General features: G+C 45.8%; 1 protein-coding gene and 1 long non-coding RNA gene across 4 annotated transcripts in view; one reads left to right on the top strand and one right to left on the bottom strand.

Moving 5' to 3' along the window:
• LOC133771718 (uncharacterized) overlaps positions 1–21816 on the top strand; it is a 93105-nt gene that overhangs the window by 45532 nt on the left and 25757 nt on the right. The gene's annotated exons all lie outside the window — the stretch shown is intronic.
• RNF38 (ring finger protein 38) overlaps positions 12200–21816 on the bottom strand; it is a 142986-nt gene continuing 133369 nt past the window's right edge. For all 3 annotated transcript variants that reach the window (XM_062207960.1, XM_062207961.1, XM_062207963.1), the window contains 3 exons: positions 20507–20628; positions 16582–16681; positions 12200–15432 (listed from right to left, as the gene is read on the bottom strand). In XM_062207960.1, coding sequence (XP_062063944.1) covers positions 15370–15432; positions 16582–16681; positions 20507–20628 — 285 coding nt within the window. In that variant the 3' untranslated portion in view covers positions 12200–15369. The remainder of the gene's footprint in view (positions 15433–16581; positions 16682–20506; positions 20629–21816) is intronic.

The following is a 21816-nucleotide window of genomic DNA, read 5'->3' as shown; positions in this document are numbered from 1 at the left end:
ACAGCGGAGAGCTGGACTGGAAGAGGAGCAACCAGGACAAAATCCGGTGCCCCGACCGAGACTAGAACCCGGGGTGCTGGCGCCGCAGGCAGAGAATTAGCCTATTGAGCCACGGCGCCGGCCTCGTTGTGTATACTTTTGTTCCTTTATATTTCTTTTTTGGGGGCAGGTAACGTATTGATTTGGAACAATATTAAAATGTTTCACTCCTTTCAGCCCCTAAAGACTAAGTACTGGTCAGTGGTGGGCAGCTTCCTGCCAGTGCAGCCTGGCCTCCCCACAGCTGTGTCCAGGGAAGTGGGGCCTCAGCCCTCCACCAACTTTTTTTTTTTTTTTTTTAAGATTTACTTATTTGGGGCCAGCACTGTGGCATAGCAGGCAAAGCCGCTGCCTGCCACACCAGCATCCCATGTGGGCGCCAGTTCGAGTCCCAGCTGCTCTGCTTCTGATCCAGCTCTCTGCTATGGCCTAAGAAAGCAGTGAAGGATGACCCAAGTCCTTGGGCTCCTGCACCCATGTGGGAGACCCAGAAGAAGCTCTAGGCTCCTGGCTTCGAATCGGCCCAGCCCCTGTATGTTGGCAGCCATTTGGGGAGTGAACCAGCAAATGGAAGATCTCTCTGTCTCTGTCTTTTCCTCTCTCTGTAAGTCTACCTTTCAAATAAATTAGTCATATATATGTATGTATGAGTAGGCTAAATCAAAATCATTATGGACACTTCTCCACAGCAGTGAGCAGTTTCAACCTTTGGTGCCAGAGCCAAAGGCTACACAGTCATGTCATTTGGTCCCCTATGTCCCCAGGGACATTTGTTTTCAGAGTTTGTTTATTTGAAAGAGTGATAGGGAAAGAAGAAGTCAGAGAGAGGGAGAGACCTATCTTCCATCCATTGGTTCATTTCTCAAATGGCCAGTGTGAGGAGCCTGGAACTCCATCTCAGTCTCCCATGCGAATGGCAGGGCCCTCAGTCCTTGGGCCATCGTCTGCTGCTTTCCCAAGTGCCTTAGCAAGGAGCTAGATTGAAAGTAGAACAGCTAAGACCTGAACTGTTGCTCTGATAGGGGATGCCGCTGTCACAAGCTGCCCCTTGGTAGCACGTCTTGAAGCTACTGCCTGTGGAGCCAGCCTCCAAGATTCTTGGCCCCAGTGATCCCGGCCTCCTGGTACTACAGTTGTGGGTAGTGCCTCCCCACATTGTGCCAGAGGTGATCTGTGTGACCACTGATTATGGCAGAAAGGGTGGACATCACCCCAAGATTAGATAGAGGCCAGCGTTGTGACACAGTGGGTTAAGCTGCACCTATGATGCCAGCATCCCATTTGGGTGCTGATTTGTGTCCTGGCTGCTCTACTGTGCTTGGGAAACCACTGGAAGATGACTGAAGTACTTGGGATCCTGTACCCACATGGGAGACCAAATGGAGTTCCAGGAGTCTGACTTTAGCCTGGCCCAACCCCGGCTGTTGAGGCCATTTGGGAAGTGAACCAGTGGATGGAAGAATACCCTCCCTCCCTCACTGACCCCTCCATCACTCTCTGTCTCTCAAAATAAATCTTAAAATAGATTAGGTTATGGGGTCCTAGGTATTTTCAAGACTTGGGCTCTTTTTCTTTCTTGGATAACTTGGTTTGGGAGGGGCAAGCTACCGTGTTAAGTGGCCTATGGAGAGGCCTATAGGCAAGGAACTGAGGGCTGCCAAGAACCACATGAATGAGCTGGAAGCAGATCCTCAGCCCCAGCTGACAGAGAGGTCACAACCAGGACTACACAACCAAAGCGCGTCTGGACTTTTGACCCTCAGAAACCGTGATATAGTAAATGTGAATTACTGTAAGCTGCTGAATGCAGGGGTAGCTTGTTATGTAGCAAAACACAGTGGCTTGACAGCCATTTTTTGTATGAAGCCAACAGCCTGGCTGTGGGTTGTCCTTCTCTTGCTCTGCCTTTTTCCCTGTTAAAAAATTATCCTAGGCGGGTATTTGGCCTAAGAGTTAAGCCACCTTTCGAGATACCTGCATCCATATCAGAGTGCTCTGTTCCTGACTGCAGCTGCTTGCCCTTGTGGATGCTGGGAGGCAGGGAGCTGAGTCTGTGCTGATCCTGTGGCAGACCTTTCTGAGTTCCCGGCTCTTTGCATCAGCCTGGCCCAGCCCTGGCCATTACAGGCATTTGAGGGAATGGACCAGTAGATGGGAACCCTGTCATTATCTGTCTCTGTCTCCCAAATAAATAAATAATTATCCTGATAAATGTGGCGGCCATGGGTCTCCATAATACCCAAGTATTGTGCAGCCGCCAGTTACTAAGGGTTGTTGCTGTGTGGTTGTAGCACGAGGCTAGATGTCAGGACTTCTGTTCTCCCAGCTGCAGCCTCTGAGAAGATGGCCTGGGCCTGATCACACGAGCCTCCCTGGTCCCATCCCTGGTCCCAGTCCTGCCTGCGGGGTCTCTCCCTTTCAGTGATGCTCAGGCCACTGTACAAAAATGGTTTGTTTTTTCTTTAAAACAGTTTTATTAAGCACATACTATATGCTGGATGCTAGAGATTCAGAGCTGAATCAGATATTGTTCTAGACCTTAAGGAACCAACTTACAATAGGCAATGGAGAAAGAAAATTAAAGATTTTATTAGGGAGAGACGGAGAGAGGTCTTCCATCTGCTGGTTCATTCCCCAAATGGCCACACTGGCCAGAGTTGGGCCAATCTGAAGCCAGGAGCCAGGTTCCAGGAGCTAGGAGCTTCTTCTGGGCCTCCCATAAGGGCAGGGGCCCAAGCACTTGGGCACTTGGGCACTTGGGCCATATTCTACTGCTTTCCCAGGCCATTAGCAGGGAGCTGGATGGGAAATGGAGCAGCCAGGACTTGATGCCGATGCTGCATGCAGGCAGATGTTTAACCTACTGTGCCACAGTACAGCTCTGAAAAAATTTTTCTTAAAAAAAATGATTGATTTATTCATTTGAAAGGCTGAGTTAGAGATGGAGAGACAGAGATCTTCCATCTGCTGGTTCACTCCCCGAATGGCTGCAGGACTACACAACCAAAACGCGTCTGGACTTTTGACCCTCAGAAACCGTGATATAGTAAATGCGAATTATTGTAAGCTGCTGAATGCAGGGGTAGCTTGTTATGTAGCAAAACACAGCTCAACGAGGTCCCTCAGCAGGAGGGGTGGGGCATCTCACTCGCTGGCGTTGGCTTATGGGTTCAGGAAGGGTTTCCTGGAGAGGCGGCTAGAGTTGAGTCAAAAAGAGGGGGAGGGAGGAAGAGACCTTCCAGGCGGAGGGAACTGTGAGCAGGCCGGCACCGAGGAGTCTTGAGAGCTGAGGCTGGAGCCATAACCAGGAGCAGGTTCAGGGGCCTCTTGCTGGGCGAGAGAGCATCTGGTAAGATAGGACTGGGTCCTGCAGGCAGTGGAGGACACTTAAGGGTTTGGGGCGGCGGGTGGGGATGGGTGTGAAGGAAGCCATAGTCCCTTTGGAGGCTCTTGGAGGTTTCAGTATGAAAGCGGAGGGTATGAAACCAGAAGTGAGATGACAAAAGGCAGGAGATGATGGGACCTGAACCAGTGCCTGGAGGAGGGGGACACAGCACGGTTCACCAGGTAGAAAGGAGGAGCGGGGTGAAGATGGATGAGTCAAGGGCGACTTGTTTCCTGCACGCTGGGCTGTAGGCCAGGAATGAACTAGAGTGTACAGAAGAGGGGGTGTGGACATTCAGCAGGGGGACTCAGCACGAAGCTCAGGGCAGAAGCCCGGGAGATGAGTTGGGCCTGGAGATAGGAATCCTTGAGTCATGAGAACTGCTAAGAGTTGAGTCGGTAGAAGAGGACAGGTACTCCAGAGACCGTAGGGAGGCTGGGGCGGCAGAGGGTGAGGAACATGCTGGGGAATCTGAACTTGGAGGGGGCGGCAGGAGAGAGAGGAAACTCAGAGGTGAGAGGAGCACGGGGTGAGCAGAGGATCATGACAGCCGGAGCACAGAGCTCAAGACCCTGCTTGGGGGGCCGGCGCTATGGCGCAGCGGGTTAACGCCCTGGCCTGAAGCACTGGCATCCCATTTGGGCACCGGTTCTAGTCCCGGCTGCTCCACTTCCAATCCAGCTCTCTGCTGTGGCCTGGGAAAACAGTGGAAGATGGCCCAAGTCCTTGGACCCCTGTACCCACGTGGGAGACCCAGAGGAAGCTCCTGGCTCCTGATCATTGTGGCCATCTGGGGAGTGAACCAGTGGATGGAAGACCTCTCTCTCTCTCTCTGCCTCTCCTCTCTCTGTGTAACTCTGACTTTCAAATAAATAAATAAATCTTTAAAAAAAAAAAAAAAAAGAGACCCTGCTTGGGACACCCACATCACTCATGGGAGCGCCCGCCTTCCAGGCCTCACTGCTGCTGCTTCCAGTTCCTGCTTACACACACCCTGGGAGGTGGCAGGGATGGCTCAAGGACCTGGGTCCCTGCCAGCCACGGAGGGGAGACCCTGATGGAGTTCTAGGCTCCTGGCTTCATCCTGGCCCAGCCCTGGCTGTTGTGAGGACATCTGGGGAGTGAGCTGGTAGGAGGAAGATCTCTGACTGTCTATGTCTCTCTACTTTTCTTTTTTTAAAGATTTATTTACTTATTTGAAAGAGTTACAGAGAGTAGGAGGGGCAGAGAGAGAGAGAGAGAGAGAAAGGAGAGAAAGAGGTCTTCCATCTACTGGTTCACTCCCCAAATGGCTGCAACAGTCAGAGCTGTGCTGATCTGAAGCCAGGAGCCAGGAGCTTCTTCTGGGTCTCCCACATGTGTGCAGGGGCCCATGGACCTGGATCATCTTCTACTGCTTTCCCAGGCCATAGCAGAGAGCCGGATTGGAAGTGGAGCAGCCAGGACTTACTTGAACTGGCGCCCATATGGGATGCCGGCACTGCAGGCTGGGGCTTTACCTGCTATGCCACAGTGCCAGCTCCTCTACTTTTCAAATAAAATGAAAATAAATAATTCTAAAAGCCAGAGGGATACAGCCTTTAAAATGGAGCATTAAGAAAAGATAAGCAATGCCACGTATCACAGAGAAGTCCAACAGGGCGAAGACTGAAAAGTATTCAGTGCACCTGACATTTCGGAAGCTGCGGGTGACCCTTGGTGGAGCAGGCAGTCCCAGTCTCATCACACCTGGTGTGTGCCGAAGCTGGGGAGTCCAGGCCACGTGTGGGAATCAGTCCTGTTCACTATACAAGGAGTCTGATTTTAAAGCTAAATAAAGTTGTATTTTAGAACCCAGCGAAAAAGAAAATAGCTTAATCTATTCAAAAAGCATTCAAACTCTTAGAAGCCCTACTTCTGTAGGAAATAAACCCAGGTGTTCAGGAAGGATTGAGTCTCCAAGCTGTGTAGGCCTGTCCTGTTCTGGTGGATGGATTTCCAACTATGCTTTCTGTGCATGAAAGCAATGTTAAGGCACATTTTTGGCATTTGTCGTCACGTCATCCTGACCTGTGCATTAAAAGGCTGGTATTTGGAACTTAGTTTTGTTCCATGGTGCCCCCTGGTGTAGATGTCGTGCATAAACACTTACCTTTTATTGTAGAAATACTGCTTCTTTGATACTTTTTATTTAATGTAAAAAGCAAGTTCAAAACATGTTTTGGGATGGGGAAAATGTCTAACTTGGGGGCTGGTTTAGTTTTTTTTTTCTATTTATTTGAAAGGCAGTGACAGAAAAAGATAGACAAGAGCAAGAGTCCATCCGCTGGTTCCCTCCCCAGTAAGCCGCAACAACCAGAACTGAGCCAGGAGCCTGGAACTCCATCCAGGTCTCCCACATGGGTGGCAGGGGCACAAGCACTTGGGCCATCGTCTGCTGCCTTCCCAGGTGCATTAGCAGGGAGCTGGATCATAAGTGGAGCAGCAGCAGCGGTAGGGACTTGAACAGGTGCTCTGTTACGGGATGCCAGCATCGCAGGCAGAGACTTAACCCATTGAACCACAGCACTGCCCCATGGTTTATGTTTTATGTAATGCAACACCGAGTGTATTGATGGACGTGGCGTGGCTGCATTTTCCCTGCAGTGGGCGTTTGGCACAGCAGTGGTTAAGATGCCATTTCAGATCCCCTTACCACAGGGTGAGGTGCTTGGGTTCAAGTCCTGGCTCCTGCCCCCTCCAGCTCCTGCTGACGTGCTCCCTGGGACGCAGCAGGCCACTACTCTAGGTTTTGAGTCCCTGCCACTCACACGAGAGACCTGGATTGAGTTCCTGGCTGCAGCTTCACCCAGCCCCATTGTGGGACTTGGGGAGTGAACCAGCGAAATGTAGTTCTGTCTCTCTCCCTCTCAAATAAATAATTAACTTTAAAAATTCATTTGCTTGGGATTGGCATTGTGTTGCACGGGTTAATGCCACCTGCAACGTCTGTTCTACTTCTGATCCAGCTCCTTGCTAACGAGCCTGGGAAAGTGGAAGAGGAGCCAAGTACGTGGGCTCCTGCCACCCACTTAGGAGACCCAGTTGAAGGTCCTGGCTTCAGCTTGGCCCAGCCCCAGCCATTGCGGCCATTTGGGGAGTTGAACCAGCAGATGGAAGATCGATCTCTCTGTCTCCCCCTCTCTCTGTAACTTTCAAATAATCATTTTAAAAAAAAAAGTATTTGTGCTTGTGCACTGTATAGCTGTGTTTCTATTAAGTGGGTCATGGATGGGGCCTACTGTTTATTTTTAAAGATTTATTTATTTGAAAGTCACGATGTACTGATCCCTTAGGTGAGGCCCACTTGCCTTGTTGCCAGTTTGGAGCTGTTGTGGTTGCTGAGAACACTCCCGTGTAGCCCTCGGTGCGTTGTGTGTTCCTGGGGGGTGCAAAGCTGGGCCAGAAAGGAGCAGGCACAGGGTGCTCAGCCATGGCAGGGAAGGCGCATGCTCCTAGGCAGGTGGCACCGATTCATATTCCCTTGGCAGCAAAGGAGAGTGTCTTCACCCGGTCTTGTTCATTTTTTACTTCGATATTCTGGTGGGTCCATGCACTGTGCTTTTCGGGCAGCATTGTGAAGACATGTTTTACCTGTCGTATAGTTTCCTCGTTGACAGTGCACAATTCAGAGGCCTTTCTCTGTAGTCAGAGGGTCTGGCACCCATCACAGCTGATTTCAGTGGATTCTCCTGCGCCCCCACAGGAGCCCCGCACTCCTCAGCCGTCAGCCTTGGCCTTCCTGTACCTGGGACCCCAGGCAACCTCACCCCACTGTCTTTGTGGATTGTCTCATGGGGACATTTCGTGTCAGTGGAGTCACACACGGAGCCTTGGTGCCTGGGTTCCTCGCTGACTGGGGTGGTCTTGAGGTTCATGAGCTGCCACTGTCTGCGCAGATACGGCTGCCGGCTCGTTCCTGTGCAGCCGCCCCCTCTAAACAACACTGCTGTTTGCACACCCTGGTGGTGTGTGCCACGCTCAGCTTCGTGCACTAAAAGGCTGTGCTGCTCAGAGCCCTGTGAGAACATAACCAAGGTTTCTCTTTGGCTTCAGGAATGAACCAAACAAAGGAGAGAGCCCCTTTAACATTTTCCAGGTCAAATTGTTTGGCTTTTTTTTTTCCCCACAAGTTTTACATTTACAAAACAAAAATTATGTGGCCGGTGCCGCGGCTCACTTGGCTAATCTTCCGCCAGTGGCGCTGGCACCCCGGGTTCTTGTCCCGGTTGGGGCACTGGGTTTTAGTCCCATTGCTCCTCTTCCAGTCCAGCTCCCTGCAGTGGCCAGGGAAGGCAGTGGAGATGGCCCAGGTGCTTGGGCCCTGCACTTGCATGGGAGACCAGGAGGAAGCACCTGGCTCCTGGCTTCGGATCGGCATAGCGCCAGCCGTGGTAGCCATTAGGGGAGTAAACCAACAGAAGGAAGACCTTTCTCTCTGTCTCTCTCTGTCTATAACTCTCTCTCTCTCTGTCTCTCATTGTGTAACTCTGCCTGGCAAAAAAGAAATTGTGGAGTTGCACAAAGAGTACAACTTTCCCTACTATGCACGTAGTCCATAAAGAGGTCAAACTGGATTGGTCCTGTCTTATGGCAAGAAATTCTGGAGCCTTGAGTTCATTAGTTGGAACAGATCCAAATGGTTGAGTTGGGACCAATCTGGCTTTTCCTGCAGGTACTTGCCAGCTGACCAGAGGCTCAGGCCTTCCGCCCGGTTGGCACAGGCAGGTGCAGGGGAGGCGCCCACGTGAGGCCTCTGGAGACGCAGATGGGAGTGAGTGCAAGCCAAGGAGCTGCCCAGCTGCCAGCAGCCAGCAGCCAGGAGAGGTGCAGAGGACGCACCCTCAGAGCCTCCAGGGGAAAGGCAGCCCTGCCAGCACCTTGACTTTGAACTTCTGTCCTCCGCAACTGTGAGAGAATAAATGTATGAGTGTTAAGGTTTATTTTGTTTATTTGAAAGGCATAGTGACACACACACAGACCAACCCATTCACTGGTTCACTTCCCAAATGGCTGCATTGGCCAGAGCCAGGTCTCCCATGTGGGAGCAGGGGCCCAAGCACTTGGGCCATCTTCCACTGCTTTCCCAGGCGCATTAGCAGGGAGCTGGATCAGAGGTGGAGTGGCCGGGACTCAAACCCTGCACTCATGAAATGCTGATATTGCAGGCAGTAGCTTAACCCACTGTGCCGCCCTGAGCGTAAACGTTTTAAGCCACTGCATTTTTGGTCATTTGTTATGGCCCTGGAGAGGGAATACACTAAGCCCTTGGTGGCCCTGGTTCTGAAGCTGGTGCTCAGGGAGAGCGTGGGGGCAGAGAGCAAGCATTCCCAGAAAGCCACGGGTGGTCTTCTGTGGGGACAGAACCGTAGCTGAATTTGAGACCCTTCCGCCTTTCTATCTTGTTTCCCCAACTAAAGCTTAGTAGCTTGGACTCACTAGATGGTCCTGGTTCCTTTTAGATTTGGAACTAGAGCAAATGTGCTCTTTTCCTCCTCACTGGTATCAGCACTGTGGCATTCTGGGAGTGAACCACCAGGACTCTTTTCTGGCAGAGACAGAGAGGCAAGGTTATCTTCCTCTGAGTTAGCCGAAGTCCAGTACTGTTCACAAGCAGAAAGGCGACCAGCTGGAATGTGTGGATACCATACTGCTAAGACTGTGGAACTGCTTCTCTTACCACTGTCAGAAACTGTCCTGGCCCACTCTGTATCAGAATACACACTAACTGTGAAAAAGGCCAGAGGACATAAAGACGGTTCCTCTCCAGACCCGTGAGGACTGGGGCAAAGGGAAGAGGGAGGCTGATACACCACAGACCTGCTGGTTGATGGCTAAGTCCAGAGGCGGGTGAAGGGGTGTTACTGCAGAAAAGAAGGCCAGCATGGCAGCTTGTTAACATGTTTAATGCTGGGCACTAGCAGACTGCCAGTGTGCAGTTCTTAACCAGTTACCATTCCTCGTTGCATGTGTAGGCCAAGAACCAAGGTTTAGGGAGAGGGGAGAGGGGAGAAGGGAGAGGTCTCCTATCTGCTGGTTCACTCCCGAGATGACTGCAACAGCCATAGCTGAGCAGATCTGAAGCCAGGAGCTTCTTCCAGTCTCCCACACTGGTGCCAGGTGCCCAAGGATCTAGGTCATCCTCTACTGCTTTCCCATGTGCATTAGCAAGGAGCTGAATCAAAGTGGAGCAGCTGGGACTTGAACCAGCGCCCATGTGGAATGCAGGTGTCGCAGGCAGTGGCTTAACCTTCTATGCCACAGATAATGTGCACTCTTAAGCTCTCACTAGGAATCTACTCCATCAAAGTGGGTTGAATGCTTCCTACCCTCATTTCTTCAGAATGCCAAATGTTGATTGCCTAACTACTTCTTAAAAGCTACGAATCCCAAAGGTGTAGACAATGTATAATTTGGGACTTTACTGACAAGGAACTCTGTTCTTGAATACGATCGAGGGCAGCCATACAGATGAAGCCCACAATTATGCCTCCTTTAAAAATATTCTTTGTGTGTCAAACAGTAAAAGTTAACATTCAACTATACATATGTTAAAAGGCTTAATACATTGCAGTTTAAAGCATACAAGGAAAAAAATTACATCGTGGCATAGCGAGTAAAGCCATCACTTGCAGTGCTGGCATTCCATGTGAGTGCTAGTTCAAGTCCCGACTGCTCCACTTCCGATTCAGCTCCCTGCTAATATGCCATTTGTAACCATTTGGGGAGTTAACCAGCAGATGGAAGACCTCTCTCTTTTCTGCCTCTCTGTAACCTTTTCAAATAAATAAATCTTTAATTAAAAAATAGATAACTGGGCGTAATTCTGGTCTGGACCTGTACCACCCAGTGTGATGGCTCCCACCCACCTGTGGCTGCTCAGCATTTGTGGTATGGCTAGTCCAAATTGAGCTGTTCTTGAATACACACACTGGATTTTGGAGACTTTGTGTGAGAAAGTAGAAAACATTGGGGCCGGCGCCACGGCTCACTTGGCTAATCCTCCGCCTGCAGCGCCAGCACCCCGGGTTCTAGTCCTGGTCGGGGCGCTGGATTCTGTCCCAGTTGCTCCTCTTCCAGTCCAGCTCCCTGCGGGAGCCTGGGAAGGCAGTGGAGGATGGCCCAAGTGCTTGGGCCCTGTACCCGCATGGGAGACCAGGGGGAAGCACCTGGCTCCTGGCTTCGGATCGGTGCAGTGTGCTGGCCGCAGCTGCCATTGGGGAGTGAACCAACGGGATTAAGACCTTTCTCTCTGCTTCTCAAAAAAAAAAAAAAAAAAATATATATATATATATATATATATATATACACACTCATTATATACTGAAATATTTTGGGTATGTTAAATACACTAAAAATGGTTTCAGAGTGGGTGTTTGACACAGTGGCTAGGAGACACCACATGAGGATATCTGCATCACATACTGGGGTGTCTGGGTTCAATTCCCATCTCTACTGATTAAGCTGCCTGCTAATGCAGACCCTGGGAGGCAGCAGTGATGGTTCAGGTACTTGGGACCCTGTCACCCACATGGGAGACCTGGATTGAATTCCCGGCTCTTGGCTTTGGCCTGGCCCAGTGTTGGCTGTTGTAGGGATTCGGAGAGGAAACCAGCAATAGATTTCTCTCTCCCTGTGCCTAGTAAGAAATACTTAAAAAAAAAAAAATTGTTTGAGAGTTACACAGAGGAGAGGGAGAGAGAGGGAGGGAGAGGAAGGGAGAGAGGTAAAGAGAGAGAAAAAGGTCTTCCATCCACTGGTTCACTCCCCAGTTGGCTGCAATGGCTGGAGCTGCGCCGATCTGAAGCCAGGAGCCTCTTCCGGGTCTCCCACGTGGGTGCAGAGGCCCAATGACTTTGGCCAATTCCGCGTTCCCAGGCCATACCAGAGAGCTGGATCAGAAGTAGAGCAGCTGGGACTCAAACCAGCACTCATAGGATGCCCACACTGTAAGTGGTGGCTGTACCTGCTATGCCACAGCACTGGCCCCAAAAATGCTTTTTAGAAGTTCAGCTGTCTCCTTTGTACTTCTTAACATGGCTATCAAACTTAAAATTTATGCGGCGAGTTGTTGGATAGCACTATCTAGTTCAGTAGTCTGAAGCACATCAGACTTGTCTATGTTCCAACTGCATTAAGAATTTTATACTGTGGTACAAATAAGGGCTCTGGCTTATTAAGGAATCGTGATGGTGTCACAAAAGCCTCCTTAGAATAGAGCCCTCTCCCAGGTAGTCTCCAAGGTATGCTGGGGGAAATGAGGACTTGCTTACTTTTCTGAACGCATCTGTCAGCTGAGTACTGATCAGAGCGTGTCACCTCGGGAACAGCACATGTAGACTTTTTCAGTGCAAGGAAAGCCACGGTACGGCCATCCATGGGTGATGGGCACAGGCTCCCTTCCATTATGTTGCCAATAGGCAGGATGTAAACTGTTGCTCTTGTGAACAAATGTGCTCAATTACAATAACCTTCCTGCACCTTCTGGCTGACATACATAGAAAACATTTCCCACATGTGTGGCTACACTCTTCCTGCTATGCTGTTTCCTTGGCTTTTTAACAAATATGAATATATGCCATGTCATAAATGCTAGTTGCTTTTGTGTTTCTAGATTTACACAAATGATGAAACAAAACCTGAAATACAACCTAAAAATTAAATCTGGCAGCTCCATCTTCCTGCTGGAACCCCATCCCACTGTTGCCCACTTAGCACTTCCCTAACAGAGGAAACACAAGTGTTTTAAGTGTACATCATACATTTATTACCAACAACCCTCTCAACTCCAAAATTGGGCACAGGGATTAAAAATAAAAATTCATTGCACTACTTAGTAAAGCATTACTAGTAACTTTCATAAAAAATGTACAAACTTTGTTAAAAATTTATCAAGCCTTCAAATGATTTGGTTACAGATATTTATAATACATACATTTAAAACTATATGTTAACTGATACAGTGGAATATGATTTGAGGAAATGACTCAGCAAATGATTCTAACAAACACCCCTGTGAGCTTTCATAATCTGAAACAAACAGCAAATTGAGGTAACCGAAGGTACCAGCAGGGGAAAACAGCTTTCTGATGAAGGCCTCAAGACATTTGTGAAAAATACTCTTGTGAGTTGGTAGATCTCATTCAAAATTATAACACGAGGCCCCAATTTAAGAATCTTAACAAATCACATTTCAGGGTGTATAAAATCTAAACACGCTTTCACATCTTCCAGATTTGGTCCCCCCCCCCTCCCCCAACAAAATCTGGGCAGATAATAAAGAGATCTGGGTACCTGGAAGTGTGTGCGCGCGTGCGTGCATGTGTGTGTGTATTTAAAAAAAAAAAAAAGTCATCCCAACAAAAAGCCCACAGCTGAGTTAAGACGGCGACGTCAGTATTTGTTTTAGGAGGAAAGAGGACCACACCATGGGAGCCCTGTCTGCTGTCTGGGGCATCACCCAGAATGGCAACAACTGGGCATCTGTTGTCTCTCTTTTGTTAGCTACAAAGTTGCTCACTGGCTGGTCTGAGCTGCTTCAACAATGCACTAACTGCCTGCCAGAAAAGTCTGCACCCCCAAGAGCCCCATGCAAAGGAAAGACATCCCGAGAGATTCAACTCCGGATTTCTACCAACACAGACCCTGCTGCCTCCTAAACTGCCAACTGCCTCTTGAACATTTACTGCAAAAAGGCCGGGACAGGAATCATAGTCCGAGGGAGGGAGGAACAGCTACTTTTCCTAGTCATTAGTACAATGTGCCTTGTTAATCAGGTATCTCTATATAAATTAGAAAAAGTGCTTTATTTGCATGCTTCAATAAAATGAATACTGAGTGTAGTAGTGTTATGTTAGATCTGTACAGATATAAATTTTTTGCAACTATATAAAAGTCTACATATAAGTTGGGCTTTTGCCTTTTTAAACATGATTTTTTAATTAAAAAAAATAAAGGTTAAACTATACGTGATTGGTATGTAGTTGATTATTATATCAATAATTTTGGTCTTTAACAGTTTTCTATTCATCAGGAACAGGTGGGAGATTATCCTAATGACTTAAAAGTAACAGGTGTGTATTGCCGCTGTTTAGATGCCGTGACAAATCTAGGGGCAAACAGCATTAAAAATCCTATTTGTATGACTAGATAGAGGCAACAGTGTCTGGAAAAGGCGAACTTGTGCTTCTGTGTGAATTTACTCTGCTCAACTCTAGGCTGTGATGAGCTTAAAAAGACTTCAAGGGAGGGGCACGCAGCATGGCAGGACCAAGTAGCGAACACTGTGAGCGAAGCCCGGCAGCCCTGACAGAACTGCAGCACGTGCTCCTGCGACACAGCAATGAGCTCCACTGCGGGAGGGGCAGACAGTGTCGGATGCGTCAGAGTAAGAAAGGAATTGAAATGTTATTGGAAAAATGACTTAAACAACCTGAATTATGCTCAATGAACCTATTTTTAAAAATCCCATACAGCTGTGTATTAGCCATACTTCGAATGGCTAAATAAAGGTCAATTCCTGTTTTGACGGCATTATTTTTTAAAACAAAAATCAAATCTTCATTTATACTGCAAGTATTCTGAACACCTGTTGCATTAAACTTTTCTCATTCAAACCAAAAAGGAAAAGAAGTAAAACTTCAAAGCCTCAGGTGCAAGGAACAGGCGCTGTCACAGCACTTGACCTGCTGTGAAACGAGGTTTTGATGAGAAGAGCAACTGCACGGACGCTCAGAACAGCAAATTGACAGGGGAATGAATACGAACAGAGTTAAAACTGGGTTGCCTATGAGTTGAACGCACCAGAAGTCACGCTCAGTAAGACTGTGTTCTGGTGGAAGTCAAGGAGAGACTTCATGAGACCAGTGGGATACTTAGAAATATATTACTCAAATATCTTCAGAATAGACTACAAATCTAAACATTAAAAAGAAAAAAAACTGCAGGTACTTTCTGTAAGAAGCTTACTGGAAATGTAAAAGAAAAAAAGAAAGCATCAACATTCAAATCACTGATTGAAATGCTAATATTGCTAACTGATGATGTATGATATTGCACCTTCTTTTTGGAAACAGCAAGTTGCAGGCTTAAAAATTTCTTTTTCACAACAGAATGAAAAAATTAGGTTCATGGAGTGAGAATCTGTTACACTTTTTTTTCCTCAAGTGACCCAGCTAGGACCACCAAAGAGAAGGTGACAGCTGCCTGAAGCAAAGAAAGAAGGCTTTCCTCATTCCATTCACTGAGAAGGAAGGGAATGGAGAACTCAATGCTTAGAATGGATGCACCCTTAGCAATCAGTGTGCAACAGCAAACACAAGGGAGAAACCAGTGTACAGTACTAGTGCTGTTTAAATAACACACCAGATTATACATTGCAGCATAATTAAAACTACACACACATTCTTGGTACATGCTGGTATATAGGATCTCACACACACGTTAGCTACCATGCCCTCACACAGGTAGTTGCACCCACTCTCTCACACACACAGATACATTTATCACCAGCAGTCATATGCATTCATTTCCACTCACAGTTTCTGAAGGCTCTATATAAGGTAGATTGCTATATCATCTGGAGCTACCACTTTTTATAAAAGCACATGCTAAAAGATCATGTCCACTGTAATCTTGCAGCAACACTCGAACGATCACACAAAAACCAGGGAATGTTAGTGCACACACAAAATTAAGCTAAAGAAAAAAGTCTTTGGAGTTCCAATCACACAGTTAGTATAACAATCCCATAATTGTGAAGACTAATTGTAAGCTTTTATAGTTGATTAAGTCACACAGTGCAAAGAAAGGTCCATTGACCCTTTTGGTAAAGGGAGGGCTGGAAGCCACACAGAGTAAGTTCAATGGATAGTCCGTATATACATGTGATGAGGAACACCCAAACTCAATTTGTGCTCTTAGGTTGGTTATTCTGAATCCCGATGCACTTCCGAAGCATCAGCTCGGCAGATTGGGCAAGTACGGTTTGCCTGAAAAACAAAGAGAAATGCATCTGAACAGTGAGTTACAGGATAAACATGTTACACATACTGGAATAACTTTTACTTCCCAAATAGTATCCCTCCGTACTCACCCCTTTGCTGGCTCTGAAACCTACTCTTTCCCACTTCAGAGGACATCAGCATTTGCTGAGTTGCTAACGCCACAACAAAAGCATCACCTACTCTTTGCTTCCTACAATCCATTATTCACCAAATACACTCACTTCTAGATTACAGCAGCTCTCAAATCAGCCCTTGGTTTCTTCCAGTTGCCACTGCTCATTCTGTGTTACCCTGTCGTATTCCATGTGTATTTAGGACGTGACACAATTTCAATTATGTCCTTCCTTAAGTCCCCATACCTTCATACACGCTAGGCCCCATCTCTGAACTTCTCTTGCTACTCTCTCTTATGCCAGCTATCGGCCACATGAAATGTGAGGTTTTTTTTTAATTCTCATGTCAGATTTCTACATATAATGCTTGTTTTTTTCTAAAAAGTTAACATTCTTTGTGATTCAGTTAGGTACCCTTGAACTATGCTTACTCAAAGAACTTACTTAACTCATCTATTTTACCAAACTATGAAGTTATCTCCAAATCAGACCATCAATTTAGCAAAATAACATGGAATGAATTCTTTCCATATCACATTTTTATAACTTAAGACTATGAAAGTATGAAAAGTAAATTTTTTTTTAAAATCCTGCAGTAATCTCACTCTGGCAATTCCAAAGATAGGAATTTGTGTCCTCTGTACTTTATATATAAAGGAGGAAATGGTCAGAAGTAAGTGAAAGCACTAGATTGTTTATTCCCTACAGACTTCAAAGGGGTGCTAGTGAGGTGTCCTACTCGCTGAGGTAATGTGTCCGTTACTGTAAGGAAGTCAGGACATACTTTCAAGGACTTGGAACCCATTCTCTCTCAAGTATGCATAATCACTCCCATGTTGATCCCAACAGTTCATTTTTACTCATCTTTTTCATGTGCAGAAGTCGTTCTCTTAAAGCTGTGTTTCAGTTTTGTCTCTGGTACCCACACTTCACTAAACCATGGACTTACTCTAACAAACCTGTTGTCACTAACATAGAAAATTCAATAATGTCCTTTCCTTTGCATATGCTATCACTTTACCTTAAGCCATTTGTCAACACACTTGGCATGGAACTCGTGGTTACAGGGTAAGACTCTAAGTAGCTGCCTTGACTCAAAATCACACATGCACACTACACACCTAGAAAAAAAACAAATCATTTAACTTATTATAAATATAAAACTGGGTTGTTTTCTATTTTGACTACCGAAGCCCACAAAACCACTTAGCATTCTCAGTTATCAAAATGTCACATAAATTTTAGATGAAAATCATGATCTTAAGACTTTTGAGTACTTTTATTGACAGATTATCAAGAAATTTCTAATACCAAGCCAGTATTAATAATGAAGATAATATACTACTGCTACTAGCATGAAACCACAGGATAGTCACATGTAAGATAATGAAGATGTCACATTATATATATAAAAATTTTAAAAATGGATTAAAAGCCATTTTTTAAAAAAAAGATTTACTTGAGAGGCAGAGCCACAGTCAGACGAAGTCTTCTATCTGCTAGTTCACTCCCCAAATGGCCAGAGCGGGGCTGATCCAAAGCCAAGAGCCAGGAGTTTCTTCCAGGTCTCCCACATGGGTGTAGGGCCCCAAGCATTCTGGGCCACATTCCACTGCTTTCCCAGGCTGTTAGCAGGGAATTGGATCCAAGTAGAGCAGGATGCTGGCACTGCAGACGGAGGCTTAACCTACTATGCCACAGCACCTACCCCGCAAAGGACTAAATTTCATAGCTGAACTCTTAGAAGAAAACAAAATCTTCCTGACCTTGGATTAAACAACGGTTTCTTACAGATGACATCAAAACAACAAAAAGGAGATTATACTTTATCTCAAAATTTTTATATCAAAATTTTTAAAATTTTGTGCTTCAAAGGAAACTAAATGGGAGACACTTCTGAAAATCATTTATCTTATAAGGGATTTGTATTTGTAAAATATAAAGAACTTCCACAACTCAATGTTAGAAAGACAATCCAATCAAAAATGGTTAAAGGGGCTAGTATTGTGGCACAGTGAGTAAAGCTGTCACCTGCAGTGCATTTCATATGGGCACCAGTTCGAATTCTGGATTCTGATCCAGCTCCCTGCTAATTTGCCTGGGAAAAGCAGCAGAGGATGGCCCAAGTTTTTGGGCCCCTGCCACCCACGTGGGAGGCCTGGAAGAAGCTCCTAGTTCCTGGCTCTGGCCCAGGCCCAGTCTTGACCATTGCAGCTATCTGGGGAGTGAACCAGTAGCTGGAAGACCTGTCTCCCTCTAACTCTTTCAATTAAATAAACAGTCTTTAAAAAAAAAATGGGCAAAGGATCTAAGATTTCTCCAGAGATCTACAGGGGCAGGCAATGTGGCACAGTGGATTAAGCTGCCACTTAGAGGACTCTTGCATCCCATATTAGAGTACAAGGTCAAGTCCCAGCTACTCTGCTTCTGATTCAGCTTCCTGCTAATGCATCCTGGGAGGTAGCAGATGATGGCTCAAGTACATGGATCTCTGCCACCCATGTGGGAAACTAGGATGGAATTACAGGCTCCTGGCTTTCGCCTGGCCCAGACCTGGCTGTTGTGGCATTTGGAGAGTGAATCAGCAGACAGAAAATATCTGTCTTCCCTTTTTGTTGCTCTGCTTTTCAAGTGGATGAAATTAAACATTAAAAAATATATATGTGTAAATATATATGCACACACATACATATACACACACAAATGGCCATTAAGCACATGAAATGATGCTTAGCACCATTACCCTTTGGGAAAATGAAAACCAAATCCTAATGAGACAGCACTGTACACCCATCAGGATGGGTATAAAAAAGACCATCTAGAGAAATTTAACTTTGTACACTGCTGGTGGGAATATAAGATGGTATACCCACTGTGGAAAAACTGCCAGTTGTTAACTTTTTTAACTTTCTCAAAACCTGGCAATTCACTCCTAAGCATACCCTGCCATACACCAAGAGCAATGAAAATATATCTACAGGAAAACTTGTACACAAATGTTCAGTCAACATATTCATAGTAATAGCTAAAAAGTAGAAGCAAACCAAATGTCCAGTAGATAAAAGCATAAACAATATATGTTGCATCCATACAATGGACCATTTATTATGTAGCCATAAAACAGCTGACTTACTAATACAAGCTACAACACAGATGAAACTTGAAAAAATTAGGCTATGTCAAAGAAGCCAGACAGAAAAACACATATTAAATGATTCTATCTCCATAGCATCCTACAGAGATACAAAGTAAATGGGAGGGGGGACTGCTGGGGTAGAGAGGAAAAGATTGGGGAAGATACAGGGAGTGGCTGGTAATGTGTAAAGTGTTTCTTTTGGGGTGATGAAAAGGGTCTAAATTTGATTGTGATGACAGTTACACATCTCCATAAATATACCAAAAGCCATTCAATTATGAACTTAAATATTACTTTCATCTTCTTGAAAGGCAGAGTGAAATAGAGATAGATTGATTTTCCATCCATTGGTTCACTCCCTAAAGCCATGGCCGGGCCAGGCTAACCATCCAGGTCTACACATGGAAGGCAGGGGCCCAGGCACTCCCAGGATGCATTAGCAGGAAGCTCACCTGGAAACACAGGACCCATGGTATGTGGGTGTTGCTAGTGGCAGCTTAACCTGCCACACCACAATGCCCACCCCAAATCTTAAGAGTAAATTTCAGGGTAAGTAATTGTATATTAATAAAAGTTTCTATTAAAAAAGATACTGTGATCAGAATTTTCAGATAAAAATCCTCAAACTGTAAAATCTTTCAATGTTATGAGTCTAAAGCTTGAATTAGAAACAATAATAAAAATGTCAAGAAATCTTGAATTCAAACACTCTGTATTTATATACATCTCAAAACAGTAATCCCAAGTTAATGTGACTAAGAAATTTAGATTTGGGGCTGGTGCTGTGGCACAGGTTAATCGTAAGCCTGTGGTGCGGGTGTCCTGTATGGGTGCTAGTTTGAGTCTCAGCTGCTCCTCTTCCAATCCAACTCCCTGCTCATGACCTGGGAAAGCAGTAGAAGATGGCCCAAGTCCTTGGGTCCCTGTACCCACACGGGAGACCTAGAAGAAGCTCCTGGCTTAGTAGCTGGGATCCTAGGCTAATTAAAGAACATGGATCTGGGGGCCAGGATGCTTGGGTCTGAATTCCAGCTTCACTGACCACCGGGTGTGTGGAGTCCCTTATGACTCACTTTCTTTACCAATGAAGTAGGAATAATATTCTCACCTCATAGCATTGTTATAATAAGGAAGTAGACTGTGAATGCACTCAAAATGGTGTTTGACACATAGTTAATGCCACCATAATTTTTAAAAAGGGTGAATAAAGTGGTGGCAAAAACTTGGTTGCCATCCAGGAGCTAGAAGCTTACCACACCTCCCTTTGACTGCTCCCTCCACACAGGAATGGGGCCAGATCCTGGCCACACCAGTCATCACAGGAACTGCTAATCTGAGTAAAGAGTTCTCAGCACCTACTGGAAGGACTACTTGAACAAAGTGCAAATTTTTGCTGTTGCTTTAAACCACCAAGTAGCTTCATAACTATGTACATTAGTAAGAGTGGAAGCTATTAAATTTACTTGTAAACCACAGCATAATAAATTTGTCATGCTGCGCCAAAAAAAAAAGCTCCTGGCTTCAAATCGGCCCAGCTCTGTCCATTGTAGTCATTTGGGGAGTGAACCAGCAGATAGAAGACCTCTCTCTCTCTCTGTAACTCTGCCTCTCAAATAAATAAATAAATCTTTAAAAAAAATTTAGGTTTTAATTTTAAAAATTTTTAATGGTTCCATGTAGACTAGTTGGACCGCACAAACCTAGAGTATGAACTAGGTAGAACTTATTCAAGTTATCCTGGACTATTCAAGCTCTTGTTCAAAAAGGCAGATCTAGAAATTGAGCAGTGATGTCAGGAAAATATACTTACAAGGTCTGTTCTGACTGGTGGTTGTTAGGATTGAACCTGTAAGAAGGAAGTTGTTCAATGTCAGCTTTCGTCAGTCCTCGAGGCTTTGCCTCTCCCAGACGCTCTGCCAGGTTTAACAGGGCCTGCAGAGAAAAAGGGCAGATTTTCATCTCTCCTCGAATGGAAAATTTCAATGCATGTGCAAAAACAGAAAAACAAAGTAACAAACCCACGTATGCTTATTATCCCGTCTCCACAATCCATGGCTATTACTTCATTTCGCCTAAGTTCCAAATTATTTTGAAATACCTACTGTTTGTTAGGTAAAATAGTTTGTGTACACCTTTGAAACACAATTTGTATCCATTTCAGCACTTTGGACCTTCCGAGCTGGGCAATTCTGTGCTGTGGGGACTGTCCTGGGCACTGCAGGATGGAGAGCAGAACTTCCAGCCTCCGTCCAGAGAGATGCAACAACACCCTCATCTTAACAACCAGAAATGTCTCCAGACATTGCCATGTATCTCCTGGGACCAAAACTGTCCTTAGGCTGAAAACCACTGCTCTAAAAGACAGACTCTGTAAAAGGCCATAACCCTAATAACATTGTGATACATACCAAAAACCCAGTTAGTGTTCAAATGTTACTAAGCCCCTGACCCCTCTGGTTGAACACATTTCTTGGCTCCCATATGTCCCATAAATTGGTAGATCTGACCATTTCTATCATAAAGCTCATTTCTACTGTGTTAGTAGTTGGTACAGACAGAACATTGCATCATAAATTCACTAAGGATAAAAGTGCTTTCTTAAAAAAAAAAAAAAAAAGTCTATTTTCAACTACTTGAAAGGCAGAGTAATAGAGAGAGAGATCCTCCATCTGCTGGTTTACTTCTCACAGGTCCTCAGCAGCCAGGGTTGGGCCAGGCTGAAATCAAGAGTCTAGAGCACCACCCAGGGTGGTAGGAGCCCAAGCCCTTGAGTCGTTATCTATTGTCTCCCAGAAGCATTAGCAGGATGCTGGGTCAGAAGCAGAGGCGCCAAGACTTGGACTGGCTCTAATATGTGATTTGTGCATCCCAAGCAGCAGCTTAATCTGCTAGGCCACAACGCCTGCCCCAAAATGATAATATTCTAATTTTATCACTTTCTTCATTTATTAGCTGAAATACTGCTATCCTGAGTAGTGCTATCCTTTGTAATTCATCTAGGAAAGGCAGGACACATGAGATTGATGTGTTTCTTTTTGGAGGCACCCAGGGGCTTTAACGTATTAAAACGTATTGGGGAGTTAACACACTGCGTTCACACTGGCACCTCCTTTCTCCACA

The sequence above is a fragment of the Lepus europaeus genome, chromosome 12 (assembly GCF_033115175.1).
Source record: "Lepus europaeus isolate LE1 chromosome 12, mLepTim1.pri, whole genome shotgun sequence".
In the NCBI taxonomy this organism is placed as follows: domain Eukaryota; kingdom Metazoa; phylum Chordata; class Mammalia; order Lagomorpha; family Leporidae; genus Lepus; species Lepus europaeus.
The sequence above is the reverse complement of the archived record's forward strand: the minus strand, read 5'-3'. Positions and strand labels throughout refer to the sequence as shown.